The sequence below is a fragment of the Engystomops pustulosus genome, chromosome 6 (genome assembly GCF_040894005.1).
Source record: "Engystomops pustulosus chromosome 6, aEngPut4.maternal, whole genome shotgun sequence".
In the NCBI taxonomy this organism is placed as follows: domain Eukaryota; kingdom Metazoa; phylum Chordata; class Amphibia; order Anura; family Leptodactylidae; genus Engystomops; species Engystomops pustulosus.
The window spans coordinates 171035759-171061950 of record NC_092416.1 but is presented as its reverse complement, the minus strand read 5'-3'; the positions used below and the strand labels follow the sequence as shown (position 1 = coordinate 171061950).

Below are 26192 nucleotides of genomic sequence, written 5' to 3'. Positions count from 1 at the left end.
TATAAGAAGATTACCACAGTCACGGTTCCTGGGTCTATGTGTAAGTGTTCCTGGTTTATCAGGATGGATTTTGATGGCAGATTTCTTGTAAGGGGTTTCCCTGTTTCGTATATTGTGTACTATTGGGCCCAGGTACTATTCGGTGGTCTCAGTTATCACATCTAAGTTAACGGCATGAGGCTCAAGAATCAGCTTAGGTCATACATGGCCTCAGCACCAGATGGGCGCACCGGGGGACTGCAAAATCCTCTGGTGGCCTTGACGCTGGTGAGTTACTTAAAGGGAACCTGTCACCAGGAATGTCATTTTTTTTGCAGGTTCCCATAGCCTGTTCTATGCTGATTTTGTAAAAAAAAACACCTTATAAGCATTCTAAATCATTTCAGTACTTTAGAAAACTTTACTTTACATTACCTGGCTTCCTAGTAAGCGGTGAGTCACAGATCTGACTGTACATCAGACTCCTCTCCTCCGCACTCATCCAGCTCCCTCCCTACTTCCTGTCATGTGTATTGAGCAGGCAGGGGATGGAGCTGGGTGAGTGTGGATGAGAAGAGACACAGGCACATACAGGCTGCAGCTGCCCCACACCACCCATTTATTGTGAAATGCTGACAAAGACATTGTTATAATCAGCATAGCACAGGCTATAGGAACCTGTCACCAGAACAGGTTCACTTTAAGGTGGGGCCCCTCAGACTTCTTGGTCTATTTTTATACAAATGTTGGTAAAGTTTTTCTAGATGTTGTAACTTTTCCTTATAAAAGTAGTTGTGGTTGAACTTTTTACTGTGTTGAGTAGTATTTTTATGACAATTAAATAAGACACACAGGCCATGGCCTGGGAAGTGGAAGTATTTCTCTCCTGTACACCACATCTACTTCACACTGCTGATCTTCAGGGGTGTCAGCTGCAACCCCCAGGATATCCACCAAATGAGACAGAACTCCCTCCCCCATTTCCTAAGGTTGGAAATACATTTTGGGAGTATCCCTTTATCCTCTACCTGTTCATTTTAATTTTTACCTTCCATATGTATTTAGGCTACATTCATATGGCCATATGGGGGACGTATATATACGGCTGACGTATATACGGCGCATATACATCCCCTATAGACGGCAATGGGCACACAGCGCCCGATGGGAGTGGTACGGTGCAGCACACGTGCGGGACCGTGCCGTCCCGTAGCCGGTAGAAAGATAGAACATGTGCTATGGCACGGTGGGCACACGCGTGTGTGAATTTAGCCTTACTTGTATCTACTACGCTGTATGAGGTCTTGTTTTTTGCAGATCACATATTTTTTTAAATGGCACCATATAGAATTGAAATGAAATAGAAAATGAGACATCAACGCCATTGCCATCAATGACGCCAGTGTATATGATGATACCACAGGCTTGGAAATTACCCCAACAATGTAAACATCACTGCCATAGAGTAAAACATTTTTTTTTGGAATGAAATAGTCAAAGGGCTTTCACACGGCGCAGGGCACTGCAGACTTTATTAAGTGACGGGGCCAGACGGCTCATAGGATCTATGGCAGGGGGTTGTGTCCGGATAATACGGTGTCTTCACTCCAAATCGGTAATGCGGCCATCGCTCCTCCGTCATCCTCCAGGGATATTTCTATCCATTCTATCAGTTTTCTCTGTAAGAGAAGAGGACAATACATAGGGTGAGTCTCATTGTCATAATCTCTCAGAGATTGGGGTGAGGGACATATGACAATGTAGCGCAGGGTCATCCAGGATATACAGTGTCAGGCTTCACACCCACCGCCATATTATGGGTTTTTATAGCTCTGCCATTGAGGCTTCCTATGTATGGCTCCTTTGTGACCTATACATAAGGCACAAATAGGTAGCACATACATATGGACATCTCATGCAACATTTTTGAAAATGAAACTTACTCGTGCCTTGAAGAACTTTCGGGTCACATACGGATCCCAGGTCACATCCATTTTCATTATGTCACCTCGGTAGAAATGTTCTGGCCTTGAAGCGTAAAATCAACTTGTCTTCATACCAAAAAGATGCGTTGTGTCCAAAAATTATTCTATCTTGCAAATACATCTAGAATAGGGTTTAGATTTTAAAACATTTTTTAGGAAATATTGTGTAATATTTCAGGTAGAATTTGTTTAGGTTTATTACATGTGCATTGATGGCATTTAGACAAGTCTGTGTAATGGTGGAACCCACTAATGTATAGGGGGATCTCAATAAGGATTCTGGATACTAAGGGATCTGTTCACATGTTGCAGTTACTCTGCATTGTTTTCACCCAAAAATAAGATATGTGGACACATCTCTAATATATGATTTCATTGTAATGGTTTTGTCCCCATAGAGGTCCTGATAATTGGTACAAGATCTAATTCCTGACCATTGAGTAAATCACTGTATCCACTGGAGACTGGGTCATCAGAAGATACAAGTCTGTGCCTTCTTCTCACTAGTTTCCAGAGGCTGCAAAAGTTGGAAAGTTACTTACCTTAGGGAAATGCTGTGTTCGGAGGCTTCTCGTCTTATGTCTCTCATATCTTATTGATCCCAGCAATGGATCTCTGGCCATTCTAAGTATTTGAACAAGATCTAATCTGGTTCTAAAAGTTGGTCCAGTATCTCTTGTACGTGAACATGCCATGGGGTATTCTCAATGTCTATATACGTATTCTCTGGGATTTGTCCCGAATCAAACTCCAAGGATACAGATTCATCTGTGTCTGAATCTAGTGAGGTGCTTTCTCCTGATTCAGATTCCAATGATGGGCTGTCACCCATTTCTTCATCCAATGAGGGAATCTCTTCCATACCAGAATCCAGTGAGGAGGTCTCTGCCGTCTGTAAATTTGATGATCTCATCTCTCTCACTTCCAAGCTCAGTAATGGCATTCCTAAATCATAATATTGGACCTCTACTGGCCCTAAATCCAAGGCCTGGATTTGTGCCAACCCTTTTTCATGGGTCTGGGTTTCATCATCTTCCACATCCATATTGAGAATCTCTTTGAGATCTTCATCCCAGGATGGGACCTCTCCACGCTCTAAATTCCATGTCAGGACTTCTTCCAGGTCATTGTCCCAGCATTGGACTTCTCCAGACTCCTCATTCCAGTCCAGGATGTCTTCTGTTTCAGAACCGCCGGATAGAAATAAAATCGGTTCAATGTGTCTCTCATATAACAAATCAAATGGTAGGACCTCACCTGGTTCTGAATCCATCGGTGAGTCCTGTCCCATTTCAATATAAAAAGATGGGACCTCACCCGGCTCTAAATCCAGAAATTGGACCTGTTCCAAGCCTATTTCATAGTTCTGGCTCTCATTGTCCTCTTGATCCATTGAAAGAATTTCTTCTACTTCTTGATCCCAGGTTGGGACTTCACCAGGTTCTATATCCCATGTGTGGACTTCTTCCAGGTATTTTTCCCAGCTTTTGAACTCTTCATCCCAGTCTAAATCCAGAAATTGGACCTGTTCCAAGCCTATTTCCTGGGTCTGGGTCTCATCGTCCTCTAGATCCATAGTAAGAATTTCTTCTAGTTCTTGATCCGAGGTTGGGATCCCACCAGGTTCCCATGTGGGGACTTCTTCCAGGTATTTTTCCCAGCTTTTGAACTCTTCTGACTCTTCATCACAGTCTAAATCCAGAAATTGGACATGTTCCAAGTCTATTTCCTGGGTCTGGGTCTCATCGTCCTCTAGATCCATAGTAAGAATTTCTTCTAGTTCTTGATCCGAGGTTGGGACCTCACCAGGTTCCCATGTGGGGACTTCTTCCAGGTATTTATCCCAGCTTTTGAAGTCTTGTGACTCTTCATCCCAGTCTAGGATGTCTTCTAGTTCAGCACCACATGATAAAAATAAAATGGGTGCAATGTGTCTATGAAATAACAGGATTTCTCCTGGCTCTCTATCACATGTCGCCATCTCCGTCAACTCCATATCTCACTCTCACAGCATCCACAATCTCTAACATTCTACAACACGTTCTCTGATTGTGACATAGACAAACGTCACCCTGGAGATGCAGTATTACCTGCAGGGAGCAGTATTGGATAACAGGGTATATTTTCTATAGAAATAAAATGTAAAAAGTGTTCTCTACTAAAAACAACACGGTACTTACTAGGTATTACTAGTGATCGATTTAACTTCATGATTCATCATTTTTATAACAATTGTCGCTTCACTGATTCACTTGGAATTTTTAATCTCAAGCTCTCACCATTTCCCAGCAGTTAGAGGTGTTCGTTTCGGCACCCAATATGCTAATAAACATTTTAACGGTCAGGTGGGAGGTCCTGGACTCAAGTAGACATTCTGGGACCTTCCACTTGATAACATATTGGTTAAAGGGATTGTAATTTAATGGGGGTCATTTACTAAGGGCCCGATTCACGTTTTCCCGACGTGTTACCCGAATATTTCCGATTTGCCTGAATTGCCCCGGGATTTTGGCGCACGCGATCGGATTGTGGTACATCGGCGCCGGCATGCACGTGACGGAAATCGGGGGGGGGGGGGCGTGGCCGTAAAAAACCTGATGGATTCAGAAAAACCGCCGCATTTAAAAAAAAAAAAGTGTCGCTTACCTTCACCCACGATAGGACGGTGAACTTCAGTGCATTCCGATGGTTGTGTAGGTGTGTTCTTAAGTTGAATTTGTATGCAAGTCAGAACAGTATTTTTTATAATTGTAGTTTCACCCAAAGTTTTTTTGGTCTCTGTGACAATCGGATTTTAAAAATGTTGGGTTGTCATAAGAACCAGGATTAACACTAAATCTTCATTACAGACGCCTGTGATAACTGTTACAGCTGATTATTGTAGCCTAAGGCTAAAGTACAGTAAATTACAAATATCCAGAGGTCCGTTCTTAACTAGGGGTCGTATGTAAGTCGGGTGTTCTTAAGTAGGGGACCGCCTGTATATCCCTGGTCATGTGATGTCACAGAGGTGCACAGCTCCTTATGTTTCTGGTCGTGTGATGTCACACAGGTGCTCGGCTCATTATATACATGGTCATGTGATGTCACACAGGCGCATAAATCATTATACACCTGGTCATGTGATATCAAATAGGTGCACGGCTCATTATAACACAAGGCTCTAATTAGTCTGTGTGCCATAATGATCCATACACCTGTGTGACATTACATGACAGGAATATAATGAGCTGTGCATCTGTGTGACTTCACATGACTGGGGATATAACAAGCCGTGGACCTTTGTGACATCACATGACCAGTGATATAACAAGCCGTGCACCTGTGTGACATCACATGACCAGGGATATAACGAGCTGTGCACCTGTGTGACATCACAGGACCAGGGATATAAAGAGCCGTGCACCTGTGCGACATCACATGACTGGGGATATAACAAGCCGTGGACCTTTGTGACATCACATGACCAGGGATATAACGAGCCGTGCACCTGTGTGACACCACATGACCAGGGATTTAATGAGCTGTGCACCTGTGTGACATCACATGACCAGGGATTTAATGAGCTGTGCACCTGTGTGACATCACATGACCAGGGATATAACGAGCCGTGGACCTTTGTGACATCACATGACCAGGGATATAACGAGCCGTGCACCTGTGTGACACCACATGACCAGGGATATAACGAGCTGTGCACCTGTGTGACATCACATGACCAGGGATTTAATGAGCTGTGCACCTGTGTGACATCACCTGACCAGGGATTTAATGAGCTGTGCACCTGTGTGACATCACCTGACCAGGGGCCGATGTTTATCCTCAGGAAGTAAACAATGAAGCGGCAACCAAGATGAATTGATACAGAAAGTAGATTGGAAAATTGTATGACTTTTTAATACAAAAACAATATCAATTATTTGCTGATAGTGGACGACCCTGGAATGGTGAAGGTTAGAGAAAAAAATTCTAACTAGTCTTCACCTTAATCTGTGACTCCCAGTCAAGAGAATCTGAGTTTTGGAGGAGGTGAAAGGTCATCAGTATTTCTCAGACATACTAATCTCATTTACCAGGAACAAGTCTTATGTAAAAAAAGGGGCGTATTTTATGTGTCCTTAATAAACTCCAGTGACCTTTGGACTATGATATAATTCACTTAGCACCTGCTTTTGCATGTTCATTCTTAAAGGGGCATCCCCATTCATCTGGGCCCACAGAAGACATAGACTATCCCAAAAGATCTTAACGCAACCCAAAGAGAAGAGAGGCCTGGTGGTACCAGACCTGCTCAAATATTACTGGGCGGCACAACTACGTAGGATCCCGGCATGGTCAACGCTCTTAGCCTACTCCAGGTGGATGGAGATTGAGAGGCTCTGGAGTGCCCCAATACATCCCAACGCTTTTCTCTGGGCGACAGCTGGCAAATCACCTCCTTCCCCCCTACTAGGCCCTCCGACTCATACAAGGGCGATATGGCTAAAGTGTACCCAAAAGTTCCCATTGTGCTCTGAACAGTGCCCCATGACATCCTTTTTGTACAACCCGGCTCTACCCTCCAGCCTCACGGGGACCATGACAAGACCCTGGCACACGGCAGGACTATTTCGTTTTGCAGGTATAGCGGATTATAGGGTCAGGTACAAAAGGTCTTATTTCAGCTATATATATCATATTGAATGACCCCTACCCGGATACCCATCCCAGACATGATTACATGGCAAAGTGGGAGAGTTTTTTGGGTAAGGAATTGCCGCCCTCAGAGTGGAAAGGGATATGGGAAAAGGCGGCCAAATCGTCGCAATGTATACAGTATAAGGAGAACCAGTACAAGATATTGATGTGGTGGTATCACACCCCAGCTTTACTGCATAGAATTTATCCCAACACTGGCGATGCCTGCTGGAGATGTGGGTCTCCGGGAGCAGATATCCCCCACATTTTCTGGACATGTCCTAAATTACAAGATTACTGGAAAATGGTGAGCTCAGTTATGGGACGGGTTCTGGGCCGCGAGGTTCCCCTTGACCCTGCCATTTATCTTCTAAATATCAATGTCCCGGCGTTAGGTAAATACAACTCTAAGTTACTCCTGCACCTCCGTACGGCTGCAAAATGTCTTATTTCCTCGAGGTGGAAACAGGCAAATCCCCCGGCCCAAGCAGATTTTAACGCTAGGATTCTAGAGGTTCGCGCTATGGAGCGTTTAACAGCCCTACTGAATAATAAAACGGAGCATTTTGACTTAATCTGGGCGCCGTGGGATGACTTCTGGAGGAATAAAGACAATTAAGGACACAAAGGGGCAGATTTACTTACCCGGTCCATTTGCAATCCAGCGGCGCGTTCTCTGCGCTGGATTCGGGTCCGACCGGGATTTATGAAGGTAGTTCCTCCGCCGTCCACCAGGTGGCGCTGCTGCGCTGAAAAGCATCTTAACGCACCGGAATACACCGAGCTGGACCAAGTGAAGGTAAGCGCTTCCCAAGCGACACATTTTCGGTTTTTAAATGTGGCGGTTTTTCCGAATACGTCAGGTTTTCGTTCGGCCACGCCCCCCCGATTTCCGTCGCGCGCATGCCGGCGCCGATGCGCCACAATCCGATTGCATGCGGCAAAATCCCGGGGCAATTCAGGTACAATCGGCGCAAATTGGAAATATTCGGGTAACACGTCGGGAAAACGTGAATCGGGCCCTTAGTAAATGACGGGAGACATCGTAGCACTTTTACGGTACCGACCAAACACCCCCCCCCCCTCCTTTCCTTGTGTGTTTTTCCCTTGTCTTGCTGATTATACTAGTTAACTGGGGGGTTTCACCACCCTGGGTTTTATGTTACTCTGTATGATGTTTGGGTTAAAAATGTTAACGGAATGTTGCACCGTGAATTTTCACATAAGATCAGTAGTCATAACTGTTATCTCCTCTGGTGTATGCACTCCATGTTCTAATAATTCATGTACTGTTAAAAAATTTTAAAATCAATAAAAAGACAATTAAACAAAAAAAAAAAAAAAGGGGGCATCCCCTCCTCAATGACCCCTTAAGGGAACAGCAATTTTTTTCCAATTTTTTATTGTATCATTCTGGAAGCTATCATTTTTCCCCCATGAATGTATCTGTGTGACTACAGATATCTGAAGGTAACAAGAAGGGGTTAATAGTGGATGCACAGGGACCATCAGTTGTAGGGATAACAGGGATTATAAAGAGATTTTGCAATATCAAATATTTGTCATGTTTATCACCATTTCTGGGTCATAATTATATTTTATTTTTACTATTGAGGTCAAGAGTGAATCTGTTGGGCCCCGTTTATACGCCCCCATTGTGTGTGTGCAGCCTCATTGCCTTGCTGACAGACTCCCTGTAACCTAGATATACAATTCTTCCTCAGATAACTTCATGTCATTTACTAATCTAAAATGAACATTTTTCGGGATTACACTTGCACAATCAGGTCGGTGACCCAAAGGTCAGAACTAAACTGGAACAGATTGATCCTGGAATAATGTCACGTTATCCCAGACATTTCATAAATGGGGTTATGCTACTAAGGATCCTCATCCCCATCCCAAAATTAACTTGCAAAGTGATAAATATTAAGCCACACCCCTAATCCCACCTCTAATGAAAGTCTAATCCCCCCCTTGAGCATCACCACACAATCTGATCCTCAATTTAGTGACTACCACACTGTAAAATACCCCTCTTTTTGTCTTCCAATAGTGCAAGGACCCCCATTAGGGACCCCACATAGTATTATACTCCCTTAGTGGGTCCAGTACATCCCATCCCATTACCCACTTTAGTGATTTCATATAGTATATTCCCTTTTAGTGATCCCTACATGGTATGAATACTGCATAGTAGAGTGAACCTCTACAATGACCCCCTTAGTGCCCCACATAGTATAATTACCCTCTTAGTGCCCCCAAACAGTATATTATCCTCCTCTTTCCCTAGTGTCCCAATGCAGAATTAGGAGGTCCCTCTAGTGGCCCATATATTATGATGCCACATGGATCAGCAGGTAGCAGGGCCACAATTGATGGATCCCTTCCTACCCCATTGTTTTCAACACTTTAAAAAATTTTGAGCCAAAATTAGGAATGTATTTAGCAGTAAGAAGCAGCACAAGTCCCAAATCTTTAGATTTCCCATTCCCTATGCACCAAAAACTTTTTACAAAAATGTTCCTGTCTTTATATTCAAACAGAATATGTTTCACATAATGACCAATCACAGCGCTGCTTTCAATTACCTGAAGCAGCAAATAAAATGAAATCTGTACTGTGATTGGATGCTATGGGGCAAAAGACAGGTTTCCCTAACGACACTTTTATAATGATAGATTTAAGCCTTATTTTGCTAAATCTTGTTTCCCCCTAGGGACCAATCACAGCATAGAACTGAAAATAAAACGTGGCGCTTTGTGATTTTCAGTTTGGGCACTAGATGTCAGCAGAGAAGATATTACTAACATCCGAATTTCAATTTCAATTGTAGTAGTTATATAAAGTTCAGCTAAAAAACGTGTCGTTTTGTCATGGGGTAAACTCGAGCGCCATCACTTCTCGCAGTGTACAGATGGAACATGTTAAATATTATAGAGGTCTCTACTGTGCATATAGATCTAAGCTGAACTATATACTATCTACATGTATCTAAGCTGCCATTGCTGTACGCTTGGAAAAATAAAAAAAATGAATAAACAGAGTTTTAAAACAATAAATCCCATTGAATTCGATGTTCATTTTTATGTCATCCGTTATAATCTGTTAGACATTCATTAGTTTTTTTTGGATGGAAAAAATGACGGAGCTTGAAGTACTTTTTGATTCCTATCCTAACGGATGATGCCTGACTGACCATAAAGGATGACATTAATCTTTTACCGTATATACTCGAGTATAAGCCGACCCGAGTATAATCCGAGACCCCTAATTTTACCACCAAAACGGTGAAAACCTATTGACTCGAGTATAAGCCGAGGGTGTAGTATACAGCCAGCCAGCCCCCATGTAGTATACAGCCAGCCAGCCCCCTGTAGTATACAGCCAGCCAGCCCCCTGTAGTGTACAGCAAGCCAGCCCCCTGTAGTATACAGCCAGCCAGCCCCCTGTAGTATACAGCCAGCCCCATGTAGTATACAGCCAGCCCCCTGTAGTATACAGCCAGCCAGCGCCATGTAGTATACAGCCAGCCAATCCCCTTTAGTATACAGCCAGCCATCCTTTAGTATACAGCCAGCCAGACCCCTGTAGTATACAGCCAGCCATCCACATGTAGTATACAGCCAGCCCCCTGTAGTATACAGCCAGCCAGTCCCCTGTATACAGCCAGCCATCCCCATGTAGTATACAGCCAACCCCCTGTAGTATACAGCCAGCCCCCATGTAGTATACAGCCAGCCCCCATGTAGTATACAGACAGCCCCAAGTAGTAAACAGCCTGCTCCCATGTAGTATACAGCCAGCCCCAAGTAGTATACAGACAGCCCCAAGTAGTAAACAGCCAGCCCCAAGTAGTATACAGCCAGCCCCAAGTAGTATACAGCAAGCCCCATGTAGTATACAGTCAGCCCCATATAGTATACAGCAAGCCCCATGTAGTATACAGTCAGCCCCAAGTAGTATACAGACAGCCCCAAGTAGTATACAGCCAGTCCCATGTAGTATACAGCCAGCCCCATGTAGTATACAGCCAGCCAGCCCCATATAGAATACAGCCAGCCCCAAGTAGTATACAGCCAGCCCCATATAGAGTACCACCAGGTCGTTCCACAGGCGCAACTTTGTCTGCGGTGGAGCCAAGGCAAAGTACAGAATCATCAGGCAAACTCGCGCCTGGCTGCCGGAGCTGGAACACGGACAGGTAAGGCACAAAGGGGAGCCAGGGGCCGCGGAGAGGCACGGGTGTGCCGGCCACCTGGAACGTGGGTTGCAGGGGTAGAAATTAGGTATCTAAAATGATCTAAATGACATCTATGATAGATACCATCCGTTAAATATTTGTAACAGAAGTAAATAAATAGAAATCCTGACGGTAGTGTGAAATGAGCCTAAGCTACTTCATTAAAACAAAAAAGATAAGTAGTAATATGCTGCATCCAAAATACATGTAGATATTAGTTTAGACCCTGGAAATGAACTTTTCATCAATAGGTGGGTGACATTAGGGAGGAACATCCTACTTTTTGAGCCTCTATAACTATAGAAGACAAAGCACCTGCAGTGTAGTCATAGTGGGTAGGTGATAGTACACATGGACCTGCAATGTATTACACATCTCTACATCTGACATCTTCTTCCTGTCCCAGAGGCAAGACGTCTGAAGCTCTTGCTGCTTCTGAGATCATGTTGCAGTTTTGGCTTCTTTATTCGTTTAGGGCCATATTAGACAACAGCGATAGGAAATGAGGCATTTGTATAAATACAACAGGATATGTCCATATGACATAGCATATAACCAAGGGTCCAGGGGAAGGAAGGGGTCCATTCAAAGGGTTGAAAAACATGGCTGCTTTCTTCTAACAACAGCTCCGCTCCTGACCATGGGATGTGTGTGGTATTGCAAACATTCACTTCTATGCAGCTGAGCTGTAACAGGCTTCTGGGCTAGAGAACCCCTTGGACCACCGCGGAAGATGACACAAGGCGACACCTGAGGCAAAGCGGGTTGGACTTGCTGCACCAGGTCTCCACAGGTGCCACTTGTCCGCGGTTGCATCCAAGGACGAGGTACAAAGTGAGCAGGCAAGTTCAGGGTCGGGGACAGGCTGGAGGTCAAGACAGGCGGCAAAGGTTCAGGGTCAGAGACGGAGCAGAAGGTCAGGGCTGGCAGCGGAGGAGCAAAACGGGAACAGGTCCGGGGTCACAACGTGGAATCCAATCACAGACATAAGGCACAAGACAAAGCTTTCTCGACTGAATAGAGCACGAAGATCCGACGGGGAATGCCGGGAGAACCTGGTCCTTAACAGAATCTGGGAAGTGGCCAGTGCCAATCAGGGTGCGCTGGCCGTTTAAATTTACGAGCGCGCACCCTAGGAGACGGGGACGCGCGTGCTGGGAAGCCGGGACGGGAGCAGGAGTGCGGAGAGGCGATCGAGGCCAGGAAGAGCGACTCCCACGGAGAGGAGCACGGGAGCGCCCGCGACCAGAGATGTGGGTCGTGGGAACACCCGTGACAAAATGCAATCCTGGCACTAACCATGGTCAGGTGTGGCGCTGTCTTTGGAGGAAAGCCGCCATGGACAACTCCTTTAAAGGAAACCTACCACCACAAATCTACCTATAAAGGTAGATCGGGTGGTAGGTGAATCAATGGGACGTGAGGCTAGCCCTTTTAAGGGCTAATCCTCACGTCCCCGCACTTTTTTGTAAACTTTTATTACTCGAATATGTTAATTTTGTTATGTGGCTACTTGGGCGTGGAGTAGCCGCATCTGAGATTACACAAGGCGGCTACTCCACGCCCCGGTAGCCACTTTACCCCTCCTACTCACCATGTTCGGCGCGCAGCTGCTCGTAGCTGCGCGCCCTCGTCCGCCGATCCTGCCGTCTGCGCATGCGCAGAACAGCAGGCCCGCGCCTGTGCAGCCCCGGCTTCGGAGCAGTGACCGCGCAGGCGCGGGCCTGCTGTTCTGCGCATGCGCAGACGGCAGGATCGGCGGGCGAGGGCGCGCAGCTACGAGCAGCTGCGCGCCGAACATGGTGAGTAGGAGGGGTAAAGTGGCTACCGGGGCGTGGAGTAGCCGCCTCGTGTAATCTCAGATGCGGCTACTCCACGCCCAAGTAGCCACATAACAAAATTAACATATTCGAGTAATAAAAGTTTACAAAAAAGTGCGGGGACGTGAGGATTAGCCCTTAAAAGGGCTATCCTCACGTCCCATTGATTCACCTACCACCCGATCTACCTTTATAGGTAGATTTGTGGTGGTAGGTGCCCTTTAAGTTTGCTGCTTTTCAATAACTGCAGCTCATGTCATTGATTGTGAAGAAAGTGTAATGCGCAGCAGATTTCTTGCACGTGAAAAATCTGCTGCAACCGTGCGCAGGGAGCCTTATATATCAGCAAATGGTCCTGACGGCCTCTCCGCTTAACTATCTTTCAGACAAATAATAAATTCCTGAACAACTTTACAGAGACCAAAAGTAGTCCCCTCCCAAAGGCGTCTCATGAGCCGATGGGAGGGAGGACGGGTCACCGGTCAGGTGAGGTCTGTCTGCTCTAGGTTAAAGGCAATGTCCTATCCTCTGCAGGTCTGTGCAATAGATTCTCAGGTCTGTGAACCTCCATGAAGGCGAGAGGTCAGGAGATTAGATGTACAGAACATTGCTGTATAGTTCATTGAGTGCAGCTGCTATATACTACCAGGAATCTTCTTCCGGTAGGAACCTTAGATTTGTTATTTCCCTTATTCCTATCCTCTTCTAAATTGCCCATTGTTCCCTTGTATACGAGCCCGGTTGTTGCCTACGCCTAAGAGCCAGGTCTGCCTCCCTCTGATTCTTTGTAATAGCCCCCAAGTTTGAGGACACCCCCAAATCCTCCCCAGTCAATCCCTAGTCCTCCACAGTAAGATACCTGAGCAATAGGTTCCATCTAAAGATAATTCATCATTCCTGCCTGTTGACTGTTTCCATTAATCTTGACTTCAGTTTGTTTCAGTAACTCATCCCTGACCTCCAGTCTTGACCCCATTCTTGCCTCTGACTTCATATCTTTTCTGCCCTCTCCAAGCTATTGCCTGACTTTCAACTCAGCAAGCTTATAAAATAGCCAATCTACCCATCTCATCACTTATAGCTACTTAAAGGGGTTGTCCAGTTACTTCAGTTTTTTTTATTAACTGTTGGAAATTGTATTAAGCCACAGTTCTATCTGCAGGGGCAGGGCACCGCCATGGGGGCTGTGTGAACGCAATAGGCCAGTGGTGGCGAAACTATGGCACTGGTGCCAGAGACGGCACTCGGAGCCCTCTCTGTGGGCACCTAGGCTAGTGGTGGCGAACCGATGGCACGGGTGCCAGAGGTGGCACTCGGAGCCCTCTAGATGGGCACCCTAGCCATCATCGAAGGGTAGAGTTTGCAGGACACAACGCCTCTTGCAGTCCCAGGCAGCCCAGGACCCTAGAAGGAGGCTACAATGATAATCCAAACATCTTCTCCTTCTTTCTACTGTATGGGTGTCGTCAGGTGCCTATACAATTCAAATCAGCGAAAGAGCAGGGAGAAATAATTTACTGCTTAAATTGTCGCATTAGCACTTTGCGAAAAATATGTTGGTTTTGGTTGTGGTTTGGGCACTTGGTGTCTAAAAGGTTTGCCATCACTGACCTAGGCCATCGCCCCAGCATGAAGTTCACCAGACAGGACTCAAAGAATCTTCCTACAGAATCTTCCTACAATGATAGGGGAATTTGGCCTCCTCCTTTCAACTGTGTTGGTGTCCTTAGGAGGCTGAACGGTTGAAAATTGTCAAAGAAAAAGGTGAAAAAAAATTACCGCTTAAATTGCTGAGCTGGCACTTTGCAATAAATAAGTGGCTTTTAGTTGAAGTTTGGGCACTCAGGCTCTAAAAGGTTAGCCATCACTGCCATAGGCAAATCTCTTCCTTGGATTTTGGGAGAGATTTTTATTTTGTGATGACACCGCGCTAACCATCTGCAGAGCTGGCTTTATTATATAGACAATGGGGGAGATTTATGGAAACCATGTCAGAGCTCAGCTTTAATTTTAGAAACAGCTGTGGGAAAATGAAAGCTGAGCTCTGATTGGTTACCATAGACAACTAGAACAGTTCTGCCCTTAGACACTTCTGATAAATCTCCCCAAATGTCCTTTATAATATTATATGGCAGTGATGGCGAACCTTTTAGAGACTGAGTGCCCAAACTACAACCAAGACCCACTTATTTATCGCAAAGTGCCATCACAGAAATTTTATTTGTGATTTATACTCCCTGCTCAGTCACAACACCTTCCCACTCCTCCTGTAGTCCCATGTAGCGCTGTCACTTTTAAATAGCTCTATGCACAGCAAGTCCTGGGCTGTCTGGGGCTGCAGGAAGATACCTGGAGTCATCTCTGGTGATGGCCTGAGTGCCCACAGAAAGGGCTCTGAGTGCCACCTCCGGCACCAGTGCCATAGGTTAGCCATCACTGTTATATGGGCTGATGTGCTTTATGGAGAACCTGAATCAAAATCAATTTAATATCAAAATGATAGATGGACCGTGAACTTTCTGGACATTTCGGGTTCAGGTGGATGTGGGATGCCTATAGGAAGAAAATAGCAAACAATTCATTGCTTAATTCGTCATCAGGTCATCCTCAATCCATGATTGTATAATGTATATTTGTATATTTTTCTTTATTTCTTTGTTGCAGTACAGTATCTTCTTTGCTAATTATCATCTGGATTTCTTATTCTATTTAGCAATCTTTACATTTGGTGTCTTTTTAGTTATAATTTGTAAATATGTTTAATCAACCGTAATAATGAGTGGAATTCTTGGCAATGGTGATGTCATTCCATGTCTTCTGTGTCCCTAGTTTTTAAAGGGACATAGCGGACACTGGTTTTGTATCTTGTATGACATGTGTCCCTTGGTGATCCCAGGGTTATTATAAATATTATTTTGTACTTTGCTAGATATATCCTCATCAGGGTTGCACTTATAGCAAACCTGTCACCAGGAATGTCATTTTTAGCTGGGGACCGGTCTCAGTAGCCTATACTATGCTGATTTAAAAAATACCTTTGTCAGCATTCTGCATACTATAAAATACTTTATAAAATTTATTTCACATTATCTGGGTCCCTGCCAGCAACATGTGATGAGTCCCAGGGGGAAGTGACATCTGCAGTCTGTGTCTCACTCATCCAGCTCCCTGTCTCCTGCTGCCCTCTCTATGTTGTTGGCCCCAGTGGGAATAATAATAATGATACTAATTCCTTTATTTATATAGCGCACACAGATTACGCAGCGCTGTACAGAGCTTGCCTAATCAGTCCCTGTCCCCAATGGGGCTCACAATCTAATCAACCTACCAGTATGCTTTGGAGTGTGGGAGGCAACTGGAGGATCCGGAGGAAACCCACGCAAACACGGAGAGAACATACAAACTCTTTGCAAATATGGAGCCTGGGTGTTAAGATTGGGTAACACAAAAGACAGGGGATAGTGAGCCCTGAGCTTTCCCCAACCTCTGTCCCTTCCTATAGCCCCCCCACGCTAAACCGTGGGGTGACTACTTGAAGACTCGAAATACACTGGATAAGTGTGGGAGGGGAAACACAAACAGACTGACAAATATAAAACACAAAAGAATGGTAAACTAGCCGGAGTCACAACGAGAAGGTACGTCAAGAGCAAAATCAGTAAGCAAAGAGTCAATGTCAAAAACGAGCCGAGGTCACAACGATACAGATACAGATACAGAGAAGTCAAACCTAATGCTGAGAGCGAGTGGAGAAGGGATTTCAAACACTGGCACAGGTGACTAGTGAAGCTGCAATTTATCCAGCCAGAACCCCACCTCCAGAACCTGATAGGAGCTGGACAGCTTCTGGGAATTAACCCCTCATGGTGCAGAAACAACCAGGCACCATGCAGAGGTACCACAAGTCCCAGCAGTTCCGAACACAACTCCTAGACAGCGCGAGATCTTAGCAGTCGCTGCCCGGGACGAGAGGTGGAGTTTGCGCGGATACGCGCCGGGGTTCGGAGAACGCAGCTGGCACCACCAGAAGAACCAGAAGTCCCAGCATTTTCCCTAGCGAACCTGACAGTACCCCCCCCCCACTCCTGACGGGGGGCCTTCGGACCCCTAGATCTTAAAGATGGCTTCTGAGGATAGGCCTGATGGAATAACCTGAGTAACCGCGGAGCATGAACATCTCTAGCCGGAACCCAAGACCTATCCTCAGGACCAAAACCTTTCCAGTGGACCAGGTACTGCAGGGAGTTACCTACCCATCTGGAATTCATAACTTTTTCCACCTCAAATTCCAGATTCCCCTCTACAATAGATGGAGAAGGAGGGTCAGGAAGAGGCAAAACAGGCTCAACATAGTGCTTCAGAAGACTCTTATGGAAGGTGTTATGAACCCGCCACCCTGCTGAAAGTGTAATCTTGAAGGAAACCGGGTTAACAATATGAGTAACAACAAACGGACCTACAAACCTGGGCGCAAACTTCAAAGAGGGGACCTTCAATTTAAGGTTTTTCGTGGATAACCACACTTTATCCCCCACCACAAACGTATCGGAGTTAGTGCGCCTTCTTTCAGTCTGTTGGACCATAGAATTTTGTGCCCTCTGAATATTCTCCCGAACTTGTGACCAGAGCGAGCGCAACTCGGATGTAATAGCTTCCGCTCGAGGAATATTAGAGACAGGCACAGATGAAAAGGAGAAACGAGGATGAAAACCATAATTGCAGAAAAACGGAGAAACCTGTGTGGACGAACTACAGTGGTTATTAATAGCAAATTCTGCCAACTGAAGGAATTTCACCCACTGGTCCTGACTGTACGAGACAAAGAGTCGCAGATATTGAATGATCTCCTGATTCATTCTCTCGGACTGACCATTAGACTCAGGGTGAAACGCCGTCGAGAAAGACAAATTAACTTCCAGTCTAGAACAAAATGCTCGCCAAAATTTGGAAACAAATTGTACACCCCTATCTGACACAATATCATCTGGTATACCATGGAGGCGTACAATATTCTGTATAAACAAATCAGCTAATTCTTCGGCTGAAGGTAACTTTTTTAATGGAACAAAGTGTCCCATTTTAGAGAAACGGTCCACTACCACCCAAATCACTGTATAGCCTTGAGATGCTGGCAGATCAGTGACAAAATCCATAGACATTTTAGACCACGGCCTGGTGGGAACTGGAAGCGGAAGAAGAGGCCCCTCAGGACGTCTCCTGGGAGTCTTTCCTCGTGCACAGACCTGACAGGCTTGGACAAATGCGTGCACATCATTAGTCATGTGAGGCCACCAGTAACTTCTTTTTAAGAGATCCAAGGTACTCCGCATTCCCGGATGACCTGCCAACACCGAGCAATGCGTCTCCTCCAACACTCTCAAACGACAAAAAAGAGGAACAAATAATTTGCCTTCCGGAAGGTCTTTAGGTGCAGATCTTTGTCCTGCTAAAATTTGAGAGGAGAGGTGGGAGGAGACAGCTGCCAGCACAACCCCTGGAGACAAAATATTACTGTCAGTAGCCTCTGGAAGCTCAGGAGTCCCGAAGCTACGGGACAAGGCATCAGCCTTCACATTTTTTGACCCAGGTCGGTAGGTGACCACAAAATTAAAGCGAGAGAAAAACAAGGCCCACCTAGCCTGACGTGAGTTCAAGCGCTTAGCAGTATCCAAATATACTAAGTTCTTATGATCCGTGAGCACAGTTATTGGATGAAGACAATGGCAAGGAGCCGCAAAACACCGGCGGCTCGTTCCCGATCGCAGGCGTTCCCATAGAAACGCCGACGCGATCGGGCCGAGGCCCGCCCCGGTGGGCGCGACTTTGTCTGCATTTGCGTTTGCAAGCGCAGACAAAGCGCTACGTGTGGCGCCGGCCTTAGGAGCGGAAGTTTTCCTGCTGCTGCCTCTTGGAACAGGTGTTGATCTGATGATCAGGACTTCCACAGTAGAAACAAAGATGACGTCTCAGCCGATGTTGCTTCTGCTGTGCAGGAGAGATGCTACCCAGCTCCATGGATTCCAATTCTGGACTACCTGGAGACAGACTGGCCGCTGGCTGACAGTCAGAGGACACCCGAGGTGATCGCCTGGATCTTAGGCGACGATCAACTCGGATGACCAGAGTCATAGCATCATCCAATGTCTGAGGCTCGGCATAAGCTAAGACTAAGTCCTGTACTCGGTCTGACAGTCCGGACATAAATTGGTCTTTTAGGGCGCAGTCATTCCATTGCGAGTCAGTCACATACTGTCTGAACTGGGCACAATAATCTTCTGCTGTCCGTTTTCCCTGACACAGAGATCTAAGGTGGGAAACTGCCAGTGCTCGGCGGTCAGGTTCGTCATAAATCTGGCCTAAAGCAGAAAAAAAAGCGTCAAGAGAAGAACGGGATGGAGAGTCAGGTGGGAGAGAAAAGGCCCAATTTTGCGGATCCCCACGCAACAGGGAAATTACCACGCTCACCCTTTGAGTCTCTGTGCCCGATGAACGAGGATGTAAAGAAAAATAAAGTTTACAGCCCTCCCGAAATGAAAAAAATTTCTTACGGTCACCAAAAAACAAGTCAGGGAGAGGAACCTTAGGTTCAGGCGTGGGTGGCAGTGGATCCTGCGGTGATGTCTGCCGTGGAACCTGCATAGATTCCTGAATTTGGAGACGGGAGGCTAGATCCTGAACAAACTGAGTTAGGGTCTGGACCTGAGCGACCACAGCTGACAAAGGCTCCATGGAAGGAGTGAATGTAGCAGGTCAGATACAGGATGCAGACCTATGTGTGGCCAGTGTTTCTGTTAGGATTGGGTAACACAAAAGACAGGGGATAGTGTGCCCTGAGCTTTCCCCAACCTCTGTCCCTTCCTATAGCCCCCCCACGCTAAACCGTGGGGCGACTACTTGAAGACTCGAAATACACTGGATAAGTGTGGGAGGGGAAACACAAACAGACTGACAAATATAAAAACCACAAAAGAATGGTAAACTAGCCGGAGTCACAACGGGAGGGTACGTCAAGAACAAAGTCAGTAGGCAAAGAGTCAATGTCAAAAACGAGCCGGGGTCACAACGATACAGATACAGATACAGAGAAGTCAAACCTAATGCTGAGCGAGTGGAGAAGGGATTTCAAACACTGGCACAGGTGACTAGTGAAGCTGCAATTTATGCAGCCAGAACCCCACCTCCAGAACCTGATAGGAGCTGGACAGCTTCTGGGAATTAATCCCTCATGGTGCAGAAACAACCAGGCACCATGCAGAGGTACCACAAGTCCCAGCAGTTCCGAACACAACTACTAGACAGCGCGAGATCTTAGCAGCCGCTGCCCGGGACGAGAGGTCGAGTTTGCGCGGATACGCGCCGGGGTTCGGAGAACGCTGCTGGCACCACCAGAAGAACCAGAAGTCCCAGCATTTTCCCTAGCGAACCTGACACTGGGATGTTACATATTCGCGCTGATGGTCCATTTACTGTCTATGGTGGTGACGGAAGTAACTAACGCTCAGTTATCTCCGTAAGCGCCATTGAGATGAATACAGAGGAAGACCCATGAGTGTTCTTAGCTTCTCTATTCATTTGGAGGTACAACAGATGATTTGTGTGTGTCCTACCACTGAGTGGGACCCCCATGATCAGCAAGTTAAATCTTCTAGTGACTTGCCAATCCCTTAAAGGGGTTTTCCCACATGGGCATTTTCATTTAATTGAATTCATTTGCGATATGTAAACATTTCTTCAATTGGATGTTATTAAAAAAAAATGTTCCTGTGTGAAGATAATTTTTCCTAAATGTAGTCATTCTGTCCCTTAGAAACGAGATAGCTTCCTTGGATACGACCACCTCATATTTTGGCAGCGGTGGCCAGACATGCGCTATTGAACACCACCTGGCTTCAGCTTTCATTACAACAGGACGACTGTGCGACCTGCAGTTACTCCCGGACAGTTCATATACAAAAACCTTTTGTTTCTTTGTGCAATCCCTCCAGCAGAGGTGGCCGTATCCAAGGAAGCCATCTCGTTTCTAAGGGACAACATGGCTGCATTTATGAGAAATTATCTTCACACAGGAACATTTTTTTTTAATAACATCCAATTGAAGAAATGTTTACATTTGGCAAAAGAATCCAATTAAATGTAAATCCCCAGATGGAAATAACCCTTTAAAACCAAGTCCCCAGGATTTGTTTTATCTTTACTTATAAAAATTACACCATGGACATTCATTGAGCTTGGTTTCTCAATCTTTAACAAATCCCTAGTGAATCAGTACAGTCCTTATGTTATCCAGTTCCCTGCGGTATTACACTGTAGTGTTACTGAGCATTATACCGCCATCTCCTTCCCTGTCACCCCGGCCTCTCTATGTTTACAATACATTGTGTGACGACGTCTGTAAGCTGCGGGAAAGGCCCCTGCACATTGTGAATCTGTCATCCCCATACTTCTTCTCAGCTTTGTTATCTGCTTAGGAAGAAGAAGAAGAATTCCCTTTAAAACCAGGAGAATTCATTTTCCAGCAAATACATAGAATTCCTTATTTTGTGAGTTCTCTGTAACTTGAGTGTGAAACCTGATACATTGTAACAGAACAGTTTACACAAAATATCTAATCTCTTATAAGTCTCTAGTTATTGAAAATGCTAGACATTGCAGTCAGGTGGTTTGCTTACATGGTACAACTGCAGGGACCTCACCTTTAAAGAGGTATTTCGAGATTCCTTATTGATCACCTATTTTGACGTCATCATCCGGACACGACACCTGAAAATCCTACCAATAGGCGTTTGAAGCTGTCATGAGAGACAGGTCCCCTTCATAAGTCGGTCCTATCTAAGTGATTGGGACTCGGCTGTGTTACCAAGCACCGCCACTATACAATATATGGCGCTGTGCTGGCCAAAGAGGATATTCTTTTAGGATCCGTTTCCAGTTTCAAACAAATTTTACATTTGAATTCAGGATCTGACAACCTACATGGCTTGTTTGTAGTCTGTAACCATGGAGATACATAGCTTCATCTTTATGATAACTGCAGTGGGAGAACTGGATAGTATCCAGTATATAGCGAGCCAGAACCTGGTGAGGATTAAGAGACGTCTGTGTCTAGTTAGTACCGGAGAGGACTAGGATTTATTTTTGTTTGTTTTGTTTCCCAAATTTGATGATCCTGGATCAGCACAGGATCAGGATACAACGCTTAACCCCGTGTACAAATATTGGTTTTGCTGATGAAACCAAAAAATAAAAACCTTCACAAATTTACTGCCAAACTTCAGGAATACGTCACTGGATGAATTTTAGAGGAATTCGCTGCAGCGCCCTCATAGACCCGCGCTCGTGTGCTATCTAGCAGATGATCCCCAGGGAATGTAGACAAGAGACACTACATCCTGATTACAGTGTAACATCCACATCCACATACAGAGAGACACAACCAGCTAGAAGAGACCGAAATGTGAAGCAACAGCAGGCGCAAAAATTGGATTAGATGGGATTATGTAAACACGTATATAATATAACATATCACAATACAGTGATAATTATAGGTTCTGGGGTTAATCCGATAGTCCGTGTTCACACTTGTGTTATCTCCATCTGTTCCATTATAGGAGCAAAACAACAACCACAGAAAAAAATCGCTGCAGATTTGTCACATTATACAGGGGCGGATACACTGCAAGGGGAGCTTACTGTCAGCCTTAAATTGATTGGCCACACATAAAAAAGTATACTAGGACAAGTGCCATTACCTAGTAGGGTCACCCATATTGTCCTTTTCCTGGTAAACTTTCCCTTCCTGACCCACCAGCAGCTGCTTTGGGGATTTCCTGGGATGTGCCTGGTCCTGCGGCACTTCTGTTTGCTAAGAGCAATGATTCCAATATGTCCCCCCAAGAACCGAAATGGGAGTAGTGTTCAAGAAGTCAATGGGGCACATTTACTTACCCGGTCCAGTCGCGATCCAGCGGCGCGTTCTCCGACGAGGATTCGGGTTCTGCCAGGATTCACTAAGGTCCATGCGCCTGATATCCACCAGGTGTCGCTGCTGCGCCGAGGTCCCTGGAGTTCACCTTTTTCGTCCCGGTGCATGTAAGTGCTTGATCTTGCGACACAAATTCTTTTACAAATTCCGTGTTTTTTCCGAATCCGTCGGGTTGTCCAATGGCCACGCCCCCGATATCTGTCGCGTGAAAGCAAGCGCCGATGCACCAAAATCCGATCGCGTGCACCAAAATCCCAGGGCAATTTGGCCCAAATCGGAAATCGTCCCGAAACCCGATGAAAGTGTGCGATTTGGACCCTTAGTAAATGAGCCCCAATGAGTGCATGAATGCCTGACATCAGCCCTCAGAACTTGTGTGGCCAATCCCTTTAAGCCACTTCCTTTAAAAGGGGCCCTTAAACTCCTCTTCAATGATGACTACAACTTGTTCCATTGGGTTTCCATCTTGGGTCATACCAAGTTACACTTGGTAAAATAAGGACATTTACATTTTGTCATCAGACTTGTTCAAGAGGGGCTTCACTCTTAAACCAGATATGGCCACTCACTTTTAGGGAAGATTTTGCTATCAGTTCACTATTTTTGGTACACAACATGGCCCAAATTAGCTGGGACCAGGGCCGCCACTGGATATTTTGGAGCCCCTCATTAGAAAATTTTATGGGCCCCATCCCCATGCACATTGAATTTACATCTTATACAACTCTACCATATCGCAACCATATAGCTACATAGCTACATAGACACATTACCAGAACAAAGAACACTACACTGCTACATTATACAGCACCGGAACCAAGATTACCACATAACTGCATTGTATTAAACCCATTCAAAGGAATGGTCTAATGTAGATCCGATATATTGCCAGTATGCTGCAATACTGTATAATGTACCAGCAAATAGATCTAAGGGTCCTAAAAAAAAGTCAAAAAATAAATAAAACTTAAAAAGAAGATTGAAAAAGAAAATAAAATTACCCTACTTTCCAGGATCAAGTCAATGGGGCAGATTTATCTTAGTCTGATGCACGTCTTTTGGTTGTATTTTAGTGACTTTTTGGGGCACATTTACTTAGCCGGTCCATTCGCGATCCAGCGGCGCGTTCTCTGCGGTGGATTCGGCTCTCTGGCCGATTCACTAAGGTAGTTCCTCCGACGTCCACCAGATGTCGCTGCTGTGCTGATGTCCACCAAGGCCCGCCGGAGTCCACGAAGCTATACTTGGTGAAGGTAAGCGCGTGTCCCGCAACACTTTTTTTTTTGTAAATGCGGCGTTTTTTCTCTGAATCCGTCTGGTTTTCGTTCGGCCACGCCCCCCCCCCCCCTATTTCCATCGGGTACATGCCGACGCCGATGCGCCATAATCCGATCGCGTGCACCAAAATCCCAGGGCAATTCAGGAAAAATCGTCGCAAATTTGGAAAACACGTTGGGAAAATGCAAATCGGGCCCTTAGTAAATGGCCCATTTTGTGTGCATTGGGATACTTGTGCAATTTTTTGTCCCTTTTTCCTGCAGTGCGCTGTGTAGCAGTAATCCTGGTTTGTACCTAATTTGTCTTTGTAATTCTCCTACTTCCAGATGTTTGTGCCTGAGGTAACATTCATTTACGCCTAAGGCTAAATTCACACGAATGTGTGCCTGCCATACCGGAGCACGGCGGGCACACATCTGCGCCTGGGAGAGGAGGAGGGGGTGAGCGCCGGTCACCCCACCCCTCTCCATAGAGATATATGGCGCACTTTGGTGCACATAGGGAATGTTCTATCCTTTCCACGGGTACGGAGCAGTACAGTGCCGCACGTGTGCTGCACCGTACCGCTCCCGTACAGCACCGCGAGCCCATTGCCAGTCTATGGGGGCGTAATTGTGACGTATATACATTGTCCGTATACAGGCGGTCCCCTACTTAAGGACACCCGACTTACAGAGGACCCATAGTTACAGACGGACCCCTCTGCCCACTGTGACCTCTGGTGAAGCTCTCTGGATGCTTTAATATAGTCCCAGACTGCAATGATCAGCTGTAAGATGTCTGTAATGAAGCTTTATTGATAATCCTTGGTCCAATTACAGAAAAAATTTTGAAACTCCAATTGTCACTGGGGCAAAAATAAAAGTTTGTCTAGAATTTCAATTATAAAATATACAGTTTCGACTTACATACAAATTCAACTTAAGAACAAACATCCGGACCCTATCTTGTACGTAACCCGGGGACTGCCTGTATATGTCACCCAACGGCCCGCGTGAATGCAAACTAAAAAGGAGAAAATAATTGAGCAAACACACTACAGTCCCGACCATATGTAGGAAAAGCAATGGTATGAGGTGCGCACAAATTTCCACCTAAAAAGTCTACAAAAAAAATCTGCATTTGACAAAGAGCCAAAACAATCATCATATTTAACTATATATTAATTTATTACTTACTGTGTGTGAAGCAAGTACAGACAGAAAGTATCAGTTGGAGCTGACATTCCTTTTCTGTGAACTGCAGTTTTGGACGCCTGCAAGATGGTTCTGTACTGTAGTGTAATATCCGCAAATAACCTTTCTGGGCTCCTAAGGTGAGAGACGTTACAATAGGTTACATTTCAATTATGGGTATTTTTTAAAACATGCAAACTAACCAGGGTTGGCTCTCGCTTTCAGAAGGCCCCTGGGCGACAGAACCTCAGTGGGCCCCTTTGCATTAAAAATTCAGAAACTAAAACAGTCTCCTGTTCCCTAAAATAGAAATGCATGTATCACAGTCCTGCTGCTACTAACAACATACACAAAGGTCTGATTACCCCTCTTTCCAGGGTCAATACCCAACTATACAGCTTTAATGGTTAAACTGCTGACAGGTTCCGATTGATTGCAGATTTTCCATCTCAGATATCAGTAGCAGGTTTGTCTGGTTTATTCATCCTGCAGATGTTGTTGTAAAATATCTGAAAATAGCTTATACCCACCGATTAAATCCTCTGCTGAATCTGGTACGAACACCATGGTGGTCGCTGCTGGTCCTAGAGCGATGACATCATACAAGTCACATATGATGTCATCATTCAAACAACCACTGCAGCCAATCAGAGGAAACCATTGATTGGCTGCACAGGTCACATGAATTTTGGATCTGATGTCCAAAATGTCACCAGGTTATTTGACCCCCAAATTTCTCCAATCCCTTTAACATTGTGCATTTTTGGCACATTTAAAAGTGTTAAGACTCTTTCATTCATGTGAATTTAACAAGCCTCTAATAAACACGTGTCTGTTACTACAACTGCCTCGTAAAACACAGGAATCTCTGTGTATTACGCCACTCTCTTTCCTGGATGGGATCCCACACTACTCTGAAGCACAACCCCCCCCCGACCTCCAGGTCAGAACTTTTCACACAGTCCCTAACCCCTCTCACAAAGTAACGTAACCTACACCGGGGGCGGGGCCATGCAAATAGCAGCGCCCATAGAGTGTAATGGAACACCGTCT

General features: G+C 45.4%; 1 protein-coding gene across 4 annotated transcripts; it reads right to left on the bottom strand.

Moving 5' to 3' along the window:
* Positions 1 to 1484: 1484 nt before the first annotated feature.
* On the bottom strand, positions 1485 to 26181 carry LOC140064990 (uncharacterized). 4 transcript variants are annotated; one of them, XR_011847845.1, is made up of 4 exons: positions 26136 to 26181; positions 25143 to 25274; positions 1923 to 2085; positions 1485 to 1658 (listed from the first exon to the last, which is right to left on the bottom strand). XR_011847845.1 is itself a non-coding variant. In XM_072112376.1 (2 exons), exon 1 carries the CDS (start codon positions 3958 to 3960, stop codon positions 2608 to 2610), a length of 1353 nt encoding a protein of 450 aa, XP_071968477.1. In that variant the 5' UTR covers positions 3961 to 4131; the 3' UTR covers positions 1923 to 2085; positions 2507 to 2607. The 4 variants fall into 4 exon arrangements, 1 of the variants encoding a protein (XP_071968477.1); XR_011847844.1 differs by lacking the exon at positions 26136 to 26181 and adding an exon at positions 25670 to 26068; XR_011847846.1 differs by lacking the exons at positions 25143 to 25274; positions 26136 to 26181 and adding an exon at positions 4145 to 4972.
* Positions 26182 to 26192: the final 11 nt, after the last annotated feature.

What these genes read in the sequence shown, in the direction of transcription:
- LOC140064990 (XM_072112376.1), bottom strand. Translation starts at nt 3,960, where the DNA reads ATGGAGTTGACGGAGATGGCGACATGTGATAGAGAGCCAGGAGAAATC.